At 32.4% G+C, this 12,832-nt stretch overlaps 1 protein-coding gene across 1 annotated transcript in view; it reads right to left on the bottom strand.

Moving 5' to 3' along the window:
- Positions 1–7,128: 7,128 nt before the first annotated feature.
- LOC127735126 (intraflagellar transport protein 172 homolog) overlaps positions 7,129–12,832 on the bottom strand; it is a 44,678-nt gene continuing 38,974 nt past the window's right edge. The window contains exons 40-47 of the mRNA XM_052245207.1: positions 12,537–12,653; positions 11,707–11,817; positions 10,591–10,806; positions 10,299–10,358; positions 8,986–9,084; positions 8,436–8,589; positions 7,982–8,073; positions 7,129–7,377 (exon numbers count right to left, since the gene is read on the bottom strand). Coding sequence (XP_052101167.1) covers positions 7,288–7,377; positions 7,982–8,073; positions 8,436–8,589; positions 8,986–9,084; positions 10,299–10,358; positions 10,591–10,806; positions 11,707–11,817; positions 12,537–12,653 — 939 coding nt within the window. The 3' untranslated portion in view covers positions 7,129–7,287. The remainder of the gene's footprint in view (positions 7,378–7,981; positions 8,074–8,435; positions 8,590–8,985; positions 9,085–10,298; positions 10,359–10,590; positions 10,807–11,706; positions 11,818–12,536; positions 12,654–12,832) is intronic.

The following is a 12,832-nucleotide window of genomic DNA, read 5'->3' as shown; positions in this document are numbered from 1 at the left end:
GTATGAAAGGGTGTTGTCATCTGCATAATTATAGAGTTCACTTTTATGAATAAAAAGAAAATGTCATTTAAAAAGATGTTAAATAATGTTGGCCCTAATATTGACCCTTGTGGCACCCCTTTAAACATTGTTTGCCAGTAGCTTGAATTAGTACCTACTTTCACACACTGTTTTCTATTAGTTAAATAGCTTTCCAAAAGTTTAAGAGAAGAAGCGGAGACACCGTAGGATTTTAATTTTAATAGGAGGAGGTCATGGGGTAGGCAGTCAAAAGCCTTGGACAAGTCCATTAATATAGCTGCTACATATTTATTCTGATCTAAAGCCTTTTTCCAATCTTCAATTATTTTTAATAAAGCGGTTTGGCATCCGTATCCTTTTCGAAAAGCTGACAGAAAAATGTGGAAAAATGAATTAAAATATTCCACAAGTTGATTTTCTATAGACCTCTCAAAAATTTTTGAAATCATGGGCAATATACTTACAGGTCTATAGTTTCCTTTATCTAGAGTGTTTGATTTTTTATGCAGAGGTTTTACTTGTGCTTCTTTTAATTTATCTGGGAAAACAGCTAATTCAAATGATTTATTTATTAATTTAGAAATTGGATTGGATAGTTCAGATTCAGATAATTTTAATATTTTTGAAGAGATTCCATCTTTTCCTGTTGCCTTTTTTATGTTAATTTTATTGATTTGTTTTTTAACAAACTCAGAATTTACTGGGCTAAAACATAGTTCTTCTTTTTCTGGTTTGTTTTCTTTTATAACTTTAATACTGGGATGGTGTTCATCGATGATAGTATCTTTTGAGCCGATATCTCTGGCAACATTTATAAAAAAGTTATTAAATAGTTCAGCAACTTCATTTTCATCATTAATTATTTTATTGTCTTCACATAGTATTAGATCTTTTGAAAAATGTGAACCTTTGTTAGTTAAGAAGGGCTTGATTGTTGGCCAAAAATCTTTGCTGTTTGGTCCTCCTACACAAATTTCCATGAAATAGTTTCTGATGGATTTCTTTTTAATTTTATTAACCAAATTTCTTTGTTTTCTGTATGATTCCCAATTTGTTTTATTTTTATAGTTTTGATATTTGTTATATGCCATTCTTTTTTTATATATTTCCCTTCGTAAAGTTTGATTCATGAATGGGGCTGGTTTGTTGATGGCTTTATTTTTTTTTCATAGGTATATGTTTGTCTATAACCTCCATGAAATTTGTCTCAAATGTGTCATATGCTGTATTAACATCTGCTGATTCTTCTATTATAGCAGTTCAGTTTTTTCCATTTAAATCTGTCAAAAAATGTTCCTGGTCAAAGTGTTTGAAACTTCTGTAATTTATGAAACCTTTATTTATTTTTGGTAGTTTGCCCTTAATTTGAGTGGAAATAATGTTATGTACATCAATCAAACCACAGTTGAAATTTAAAATGTTTTGACAATAAGTTGTTTGGTTTGTAAGAATAACATCATTTAAGGTAGCAGGAGCATGTTTTGTGAAACAAGTTGGTTTATTTACCAGATTTGTGAAATCAAAAATATCACAGATAGTACTACTAAGATAATTTTAATAACTGCAAAAATACATGAGAAATTGTGGAGATACAACACTATAAAAATATTTGTCTATGAACTAACTGTACGAATAAGCCATAATAATCCAATGGGAGTGTGGAGATAGAACAGCGTAGTTCTGACAAAAACTCGCAGAGTCAAACACCTACAACAAATTAATTATTTTAAAGGTTTATTGGCACAATCGGGTAACTTAATACTATTTTAGATTGCTAGCTTTTTAAATTCCTTCAAACGGAATGAGCATGCCTCAAGGTCAAATTTTAAAGTTTACCTTGATTTTTGACCTTATACCTTGTTAAGGGTTACTCTCAGTAACTGGGTCTTTTGCAATGGCATCGTGGACTAATGAAATCGACAAAGCTCAAGTACAGCTAACATGACATGAAAACAAAACAACACTGAAAATGTTACTTGCCAAGTATTGTTACTTTGGTCTTGATGAAAGTCGTATATGGCTTCAGGGGCCAAATAAGAGATCCAAATGATCTGATTTTCAAAGACCTTCTCAAGAACCACTGAGGCATAGTATAGTTGTATAGGGAGATAGGCCATTTTTATCAAAAGTGGACATATTTTATAACACTATAATATTCACACGACGATTTGTATTAAAAAAAGGAATACAATATCAAAAGGTAAATAACAAATAAAATAGTCAAAAGAAATCCGAACTCCAGTAAAAAAAAGAAAGAAAAAAAAACAATATCAAAGGGTAAATAACAAATAAAATAGTCGAAAGAAATACAAATAGCAGTAAAAAAAAACCGACTCTACTCGAAAGTCGAGCAGGGTTCTCATCTACAACTGGAGATGAACTCACTACCCCGAATTTATCAACTCAGTTGTTTATACTCATGATATTTTTTTTTTGCTTTCGAGACGCGACGGCCATACTTACTCGTCGTCCAAAGGATATATATAATGTGTATTCCAAGTGTATAACATATAAAACAGGAATGTGTCCATAGTACACGGGTGCCCCACTCGCGCTAACATTTTCTATGTTCAGGGGACCGTGAAAATGGGGTCAAAACTCTAATCTGGCATTGAAATTAGAAAGATCATATCATAGGGAACATGTGTACTCAGTTTCAAGTTGATTGGACTTCAACTTCATCAAAAACTACCTTGACCAAAAACTTTAACCTGAAGCGGGACAGTGTCATTTTCTATGTTCAGTGGACCGTAAAATTGGGTTCAAACTCTAATTTGGCAATAAAATTAGAAAGATCATATCATAGGGAACATGTGTACTAAGTCTCAAGTTGATTGGACTTTAACTACATCAAAAACTACCTTGACAAAAAACTTTAACCTGAAGCAGAACAGACGGACGGACGGACGAACGAACGAACGGACGCATAGACCGAAAAACATAAAAATGACAAATAATGTAAATACAACATAATACATTTACAAGTTATAATAAGGGGACGACCATTTGATATTCTGGGGGGGGGGGGGGGGGGTGCGGGCAGGAGGATTTGTTTTGGATGGGTTATTTATTTTTGTGGACCGAAAGGACTTATTATTTATTTTCTGCACTGTTGATGCATGATTTTTCATTTTCATTAAAACAAGGGACTGATTATCTATTTTCACAATTATACTTATAATATTTGAAAACATACAATTTTTAAATTCTTAAATAAATAACATAGTCAATTAAGTCAATCAGAATTAATCCTCCTCCTCTGGAAGTTAATATTCTGAATTGCAAACTGCATATATTGCATACGTACAAGGTATTAAAGCTGGGCTGTAACTAGCCTCTTTTAAAAGTTGTCAAACATTTTCGCCGAGCGGAGCGAGGCAAAAAAAAATCAGCGAAGAGTCTGGGGTTCGCTGAAGGCCCCAAGAAGCTATAGAAAAAATGGCGCAAAATCATGCATTATGGGCGTTTCCCAGACCCTTTCTTAATCTGAAACGCAAGTTCTGTTTTAATTTTTTTGACAATATTCTGGTCATAAAGCAAAATATATAGATTCAGTGTAAGACTTTTAGTTTTTAGGGACAACATTAAAAGACCAATATGTAGGACAAAGCAAAATATGTTTCAGTTTGCAGAAAAACCTTTTATGCCTGTCAATTATATTTTTTTTCAAATTAAGTTAGGAGGGGGCTGATTATCATTGATATAACTATGTCAAGTCAGTTTTTATAACACATTTCAATTACAACTTGATGTAGTTCCTAACTGGGATACAATTTAAAGTAGTTTGCAATAGACAAAAGGTCCTTAAATATAATAAAACTCAAGTTTAAAACATTACTTAATTACAAATAGAATGCAACACTAAGAGAATAGTCATAAAGAAGGGCAATCAATGAACAAAAGACAAACCCGGGAACAGGTAAAACACAAAACGACAAACATTATAGACAATCAACACTGAAAAATAAAAAATAAATGAGAAACATGGATCTCAAAAAACCGGGGCTACGTTAGAGGGTGAACAGAACTTGCTTCTTGCAAGACACTTGCCGTGAAAACAATTTGATATGAAGACAAGCTTTTGTTTTGAAATTTCCAACATGAGGCATTTGCCTCAATGTAGTTACGGCCCTGTAATAAAAGTGAGGTAAATGTTCACGAGACAATATACCTCAAGTGAAACGAAACCCATTTTCAAACATTTCAAATACATTAATATTTATATTATAAAAAGATTTGGGAAGTTTTTCCCGAAAAAAATATGAAAAAAGACGAATTTTGGAAGAATCTGGTGCCATCTCATACTTCAGAATAGCATTTATAAAATGGCTTAAAAGACCTGCCAAGTTATTTTCAATACATTGTAAGTCAGGTTATTTATTTTCAAACTACCACAGAACAAACCATTCATTTTTGTTATTATCAAGGCTGAGTTATTTATTTTCAAAATCCTCTTGCCCCCCCCCCACAGAATATCAAATGGTCGTCCCCTAACCATCTACATGTATATATGACAATACGTTATAAATAAAATGTATTTCCGAAAAAAAACCATGGACAACGCGTCTTCACAAAGTATGGACGATGTCGTCCTATGGACGATACATCTATTCAAGGTATGGACGATTCATCTTATGGCCGACGTGGCAGTATGGACGATGTTGTCATATGGCCGATACATCTTTTTAAGGTATGGACGATACATCCTATGGACGACGTGACAGTATGGACGCGTCCTGCATCGTATTATTTCATGTGATGTTTAGTATAGAAGTGTATATCGTGTACTATGTTCACACATGCGCTGAATATTTTGTGTTTTGATTATCCTTTAATCTCCTTTTTACCAAATTTTCTCATTGCTTGCTTTTATGTAGACGTTTACATGGTTTAGGGTTTGAATATCTCCATCTCAAACACCCACAACAAAAAAATTGTTGAACAAATTAGTTATTTTAAAGGTTTAGTGGCACACTCAGGTAACTAATAACCATTTTAGATAGCTAGCCTTTTAAATTTCTTCAAACGGAATGAACATCAAATTTTAAAAGTTGACCTTGATCTTTGACCTTATACCTTGTTAGGGGTTACTCTCAGAAACCTGTTTTTTTTGGCAATGACATCGTGGACTAATGACATCGACAAAACTCAAGTACAGCTAAAATGACATGAAAACAAAACAACACTGAAAATGTTACTTGCCAAGTATTGTTACTTTGGTCTTGATGAAAGGTGTATATGGCTTCAGGGGCCAAGTAAGAGATCCAAATGATCTGATTTTCAAAGACCATCTCAAGAACCACTGAAGCAATTGAAAATGAAACTTACCAGATATGTTCTATGAAGATCACTAACCAGTGTTGCAGATCCGATCAGATAATTGAAAATGCCACCAGCTGAGGTAATGTTTTTTTACATTGAAACTGTATGGGATATTATACTTTTTTCTTTTTCAAGAAGTGATGAGATTTTCAAAGATCCTTTTCTCAAGAACTACTGAACTAATTGAAACTTAAGACTGTCAGATAATTTATGTTTTGTGTGAATAGCTTTTATTTTTGCTATTAGGGTGAACATAAATCTAGGGAGTGATTCAGGCTCCTGGGAGTCTTTAGTTTTAATTTTACATTGTTTGATGGCCTTTTAACACAAAAGTAAGATATGTAGTGTCCATTTAACTAGAATGGTCTGTTATGAGATTAACATTTTGTTTCTTTGATAAGAATAGAAAGGATAATGACCAGTAGGTGAAAGGATTTTTCAATACCCTGCCCACCTCCATGTTATTGTGTCAGAAGTGTCAGGGATCTTTGCTTTATACCCAATCCAGGGTTTTAGGTTAGGGGGGGGCACAAACTAAAATTTTTTTGAGGTAAAATTATCGAAATATTCTTTATTAAGCTGAGGACAACCCATGCTTTGCAAATTTTTTTTTTGGGGGGGGGGGGGGGGGGGGGGGCACATGCCCCCGCCTGAATCCGCCCCTGCAATCTATAAGTTTATTGTATGTTACATGTTACATAGTAGGTACATTTTGTGAACTTTTATGCAAATATTTGATTATATCTGTTGAATGTATCTGTTTTAGCATGCAACAGCAGAGTGTTCTACCTTTATCTGACTTGTAGGCTTTTTATTTGTTTTACAGTTCTAATGCTACATCATGGACATCTGTCTTGACAAACTTTGTCTTCAGATGATGGATGGCTGTTTAACGTCCAGTTTATTGCAAATTCAGGACGAAACATATTATAGCAATATGAATATGAACCTTGCTTTGTATTTGACGAACACACTGAGCCAGATTTTAAATGTGCAAGTTCTCTAGACATGTCACACTACCAGGATACATTAATCTGACTCTAAGATGACCCATCCTTCCTCTGGCTCTTTAATCATAAGCGCCTAGCAGATAAGCAGCAAATATCAATTTTTAAAGTCTTTGGTTTCACACTGCTGGGGATCTAACCTACGACCTCAGGTTCTCAAGGTGAGCATACTTCCACCAGACCACCAAGGCAGTTCAAACAGACTTCAGACCAGCCATGTTTAGTTCTTAAGGCACTGCAAGGCTGTTTACATCAATTCTAAAAATATGTCAGCAATTGATATTCAACAGCCCAATATTGTTTTGTTATTATGAAACTAATGTTTGAATACAGAAGGAACATGTTATGTTCAGCCAGGTTTTTATAATGCTCAAGATTTTTTACATTAATCTGGCATAGATATGTTCATGCTACACCATGCCCAATTCAAGCTATCACATTTCCATGTTTGAGGATTGAGGAATAGATGACAAGACACACAGACTGGAAATTATAATGCCCTGGCTATTGTAGGCAGTGCATGAACAATTTCCTTTTTATGTAAAATACATCAAAATAGAAGTAGGAGAAAAAACTGACCACATCAACCACCAACAACAGAATCCTTCTAAAAAATGGACATGAATACAAAACAAACAATAAAAAAACATGGTCCAGATAGCCAGACTTAGTACTGGCACAAAATGTGGTGGGATTAAACCAATGTTAAGTGCACACAAAAGAATACATTTAAGAAGTACAAACACAAGTAAAAATGTAATTTAAAAAACCAAGAACATTCACATAAATTTTGTTTAATAGCATAACCATATCACATATATATGTATCATAAGAATGTATTTAATTGTTTAAAGATGGACGGAAAGTTCTTAACATACAACACTGATAACAAATAATTTAATCATCACAACCAGTTAACAAAATGTCTATTGTCTGTCTATTGGAAGGAATAACTAGGATTAGGTGTAGCACCACACCATGCTCCAATAAACTTCAACACATCCTGTAGTTCTGTACTGTGGGAAACCTATAACATAACATGACATCATAATATTACATGATCAATGTACAGTTCAAAACCTGATTTAAAACAGATTTTTTTTTCCTCAAGCTTTTGATGGAGTAAGTTTTGCAGGTGTAAATCAATTTCACAAAAGACAAATGCAGAAATATAAAAAAAAAAAAACATTTATTTTGAGTAAAACAAATTCTAGCCGTTCTTAGTCTTGTGTGTTTTTTTTTCAATTTTGGTTCATTTGTATGTTTCTGAGTTTAGTGCGACGTCCATTTCACTGAATTAGTATATATTATTGTTGAGGGGACAGCTGAAGCCCACCTCCAGGTGCGGAATTTTCTCACTGCATTGAAGACCCATTGGTGGCCTCAGACTCTTTTATGCTCTTTAGCTATGATGAGTTTATTTGGTTGGGTTGTTGTCTCTGACACATTCCCGTTTCCATTCTCTATTCTATACTTTTTCATATATAAAAATAGTTTATATGCATTTCTTTTTTTCCAACTCTATAACACATTATGATATCACAACATAAACAGACCAACTAACCTTTCTTAAAAAAGAAGATAACGAAATCTGTCAAATGTTGAATTTTAGTACACTATAAATATGTTACCTTTGTTGCCATAAGAAATTTATTCCAATCATCTTTGTTTGCTACATGTCCTGGTGTTTTGAAATCCATCTGGTTTCTTAGTACTGGATAACCTAAAAGTACAAAGTGAAAAGTTTAAAAAGTTATTCCCTTAGATTAATGCATGAAAGGTCAAAACTGATGAAAATTTTGGGTGGTAAAAAACAAAATTGTAAATTCAATAGCAAAGTGAACCTTTATTCAATAATAAAATTTGAATGATTGATGAATGCTTAATGTTCAGCGGCAAATATAACATCCATATTGAGGACAATAGTCTCATTGGTAATATTACCACATCTTATTATACGACATTAAAAATCTGCCATAAAACCTCCACTGCCAGTATCAGTAAGCTTAAAGGGACACAACCAAAAATCTTTGGGCCTATGGTAGTAACCTATTTAGTATCAACTTTTTAAATGTGCATACTAACCTGTAATGACACATGGTAATGACTTAATGCCAGTATCTGGAGCTGCAAGGGATGCCTCGTAACAGTTTCTTTCATCCCTTGGCAATATCTGTTCAACTTTCTGATCCATGGAAACAGCAAGGACCCATTCTTTTACCTCCTCATGCTGCTGACTCTGAATAAAGAAAACATATAATATGGCTAATCTAATACTTTTCATGGACTTTCAGGGGTCATCATACATGTGGTTCAATGACAGATTTTCTCTGGTACTAACTTATATAAACATTATTTTATTCATTTCTACATATCAATATACATATGAAGTTTTACATATATAGAATAAGTGTTTAATATTTGAATAAATTTTCGTCATAAAGTTTCATTATTTCAAATGGTGAAATATAAGAGATAATAGAAAAATCAAACAGATGGGATTGTATTTCAAAATACAATACAGAAAATATGTTATCATATAGAAAGACTTTAAGTAACATATGATCATATAGAAAGACTTTAAGTAACATATGAAGTAAATCATATAGAATAACTGTTTATGAAAGAAATATACCGTGAGATGAGCTTTCTCTGGTAGTGGAATTTCAAATGGTATATCTGTATCCTGGAAATCACTGTGGTCCAACATATCTAACGACCCTTCTTCTATAGCCTGTAATTAAACATTTAGTAAAACTTACTTTACTCTTCAATTCTCAGTGTTCTTCAATTACATTAATTATTTAGACTTATTATTTTTTTTTTTTGTATATGAAATATTCTGCAATTACACAAATGAAAAATTAATCTTACTGTGACTTAACTGTAAGTGTTGCTCTCCACCTATTGCAACTTATTCAAAATTCTGACCAAATTGCAATTTGTTTTATAAAAACAAACTGTTCAACTGGTCAGAAAACAAACTGCAGTAAAATATGTGTGAAATTACAATACATTTTTAGGAAAATTCCATGGGAGATAATCAATTGTTCTTTCGAAAAGTCTTCTATATTCAAAAGAATAATGTTTTAGGTTATCTCCCATGGAAACTTATTAACAACGTATTGTAATTTCACATGTTTTACTGAATATAAGATGTTTTAATTCAAATGATGTCTGATTCTTATGAATGTAGAAGACTTTTCAAAAGAAAAATTGTATGAAAGCTTATTTGGACATTTTTATAGCAATTCAAAATTACTACCTATCACTTTTAGCATGAAAATAACAATAAAATTTCTATATAACTTGTTAGACTGATTTTTCATAATAACATTGAAGTGGAATTAAAGTCTTAAAGTCTTATAAGATTGTAAGTATGCTTTATTTTATCACCTTGCACTTCCACAACTTGACTGTGGTTTTCAACAGCAGTTTGTTCAAATTTCAGACCAGTTGAACAGTTTGGCTGTATAAAACAAATTGCAATTTGGTCAGAATTTTGAATAAGTTGCAATAGGTGGAGAGCAATACTAACAGTCAAGTCACAGTAACAACAAAAATAAAAAAAATGGGTGGATGATTTGTGTACATAGATTGTTACAAACTTAAATTTGTTCAAACTATTCCATTTACTCAAAGAGGCAGAACAAATTCTAATGAACAATCAAAAGATTCTACATACTACTTAATTCTATTTAAATTATTTATCATACAGTCTTCCACACAAATGACTATAGTATAATTCATTGTGCATTCCTGAGGATGTCTTATGTTTAAATCTATAGTATACATAATAGTTCAGCATCCCACAATTCACCTGCAGTATATACTCATTTTCTTTTCATTTGAATTTTTCTTATTCACTTTTCGTTTGAATTAAACTGTTGTTTAACTATTAAAAGAATACTTTTGTACATAAAAAATAAAAATAAAAGTTGACTGTACCTCTGATATATCTAGGTATCTGTTCAGGAACACAAATGCCATATTCTCCCAACCTAGTGCCTGAAATATAACATAGATATTACATTATATTATCCACAATATAACCTTTACTATTAACAACAGCTGTACTGACCATCAGGTAATGAAAGGCTTTTCCTAAAGTAATTTATGTTAATTCTATGCTAGAATAAAGAAATTTAATTAAAAAAAAAAAAAAATCGTAAAGAAAGTATAATAATTCCTGCTATTCCACCCAATAGTTTATAAATACAAAAACTTTTTGAGAACTTACTCTTGCCATCATTCCTGCCTCAAAGAAAGCCTTGTCTGCTGGTATAACATCTGTATGTCTGAGTAGAGAGACGGATAATTTAGCAGCAATAGAGTCAAGAGATTTTTGGGCCATTGCTGCTGATCTGTTAGCGTAATAATGTGCTATGAGTAACATGGTCTGAAACTCCTGATGAGATGGTGAGTTAGCATCACCTGACTTGGACATGTTTTCACACTGAAATAAGAAATCAGAATATATTATGGTCTGGGTTTAGCACCTGCCTCAGATATGTTTTAACACTATACAAAATCTTTTCAATACAAGTGAAACTGCAAGCTACAGCTCACTGATGATACCCCCACCTCAAGTACTTGACGGTAAACAGGAAGTTGTTGAGTGATGAATCTGGAAACGCATCAGACAGTAAAGCTGACTTATATAAACCCTGAAACCAAATTTCAGAAATCCTTGTAGTGTAGTTCCTGAGAAAAATGTGACGAAAATTTTCCAACTTGGCTTTCATGTGTAAAATGATACAAGTGTTCGGTAAACAGGAAGTTGTTGAGTGATGAATCTGAAAACACATCACACAGTGTAGCTGACTTATATAAACCCTGAAACCAAATTTAGGAAATCCTTGTAGTGTAGTTCCTGAGAAAGATGCAACGAAAAATATTTATGGAACGAACGGACTGACGGATGGATGGAAGGATGGACTGACGGATGGATGGATGGACTGACGGACGGATGGACAGACAGAGGTAAAACAGTATACCCCCCTTTTTTTAAAGACGGGGTATAATAATCAAGTTTTTCAAAAACTATCAAGTGATTCTATTATTCATCAAATGAGTTATCAAAAAGTAATGATTGACTATTCAACCAAGATGTAGTCCATTTGTATAACTCATGACAGTACTTTTTTTATTGGTATAAGAAAACCAAATCTTTGGAGGAAAACTACAGTAAATCACTGACATAAGGCAAGAAACTATTTCCATACATTCATGTACATTATCTGGTAAATCAAATGTATATTATGTTGTTTGAAGACATTTCTTTATTGCATTTTGTATTATAATCAAAAATATTTCTAAGTAATAAAGGTAATTTTATAATAAAATAAGAGCATACCAGATCAAACATCACATCTCTAAGATCTGCCCAAATTTTGTAAGCTTCTGGCCGGTTTAAATCTCTGGAATTTATAATGTCACTAAATATCCTCTTGTATATGTTGAAATTCTGAAAATAAGGAAAATATGACAGTCTAATGAAAAGAATTATGTATTCCTTGTTTTAAAATAAAATTTATTTGCATAAGTTCACAAATATTTATTTTATGTCCAATAACTTAAATTTTAAGATTAAAAAAAAATTAAAAAAGAAGTGGCATTTACAAATTGTAAGATTGTTATTCTATTTTTCCTGTGATCAGGTGTAAGTAAAGTGAATCTGAGTGAGACAAACAAACATTGCCTATTGACAAATCATAATAGAATAATGGCACATCTGATTTTGGTACAGACTTTATCAGCAAGAACATCAAGCGCACCTAGTAGGGGCCAGCTGATATTCAAGCTGATGAAGTCAGTATCAAAAAATAAAATGCCATTATTCTTTTTAACAGCTATTTGTCTTAACAATATGTTTCTTTGTGAATATGAAAAACTTTTTTTTTTCGCACATTAAACATTGTGATAGTTGTTCTTTTTTATAAATAACTTCTCTGACATGTCATTGATAAATTATAATTAACATGGATGGACATTGCTGCATTGTTGTGTGATGTCGTTGCCTTATATTTTCGAGTACTGTGTTCTGTTCCTAATCTAAGAAAACATAGTAATAGGTATGACCATTTGAAAAAAATCTGAATACTTATAAATCTATTAACTAGAACAGTACTATTTTGCTGTGTTTGGTTGAATGATGGACTTAGTCACAATATTACATGACCATACCTGTTGGAATGGTGGAGCTCCATATCGTACATACACATCCAGAGCCTGTCTACTATCTCCATTCTTTATCAAGTGAGTGGCATACAGAGCAGCATATTTGTGTAGAACTTTGGTATTCTACAAATGTTATAAATCAGTAGTTAAAACACATAAAGGCAAGAATTATTAAGGTATTATCAAAATGTCAGTGTATAAAATTGCTGAAAAACCTTTTTAAAGCATCTGTGCTATAATAGACATGGAATTGGTAAAACACCAGAATCAAATTAAAAAACAATGTCATGACTTCAGTTGAA

Source organism: Mytilus californianus, unplaced genomic scaffold (genome assembly GCF_021869535.1).
Source record: "Mytilus californianus isolate M0D057914Y unplaced genomic scaffold, xbMytCali1.0.p SCAF_1, whole genome shotgun sequence".
Classification (NCBI taxonomy): domain Eukaryota; kingdom Metazoa; phylum Mollusca; class Bivalvia; order Mytilida; family Mytilidae; genus Mytilus; species Mytilus californianus.
Note: the sequence above shows the minus strand (reverse complement) of the source record. Positions and strands in the feature narration are given on the sequence as shown.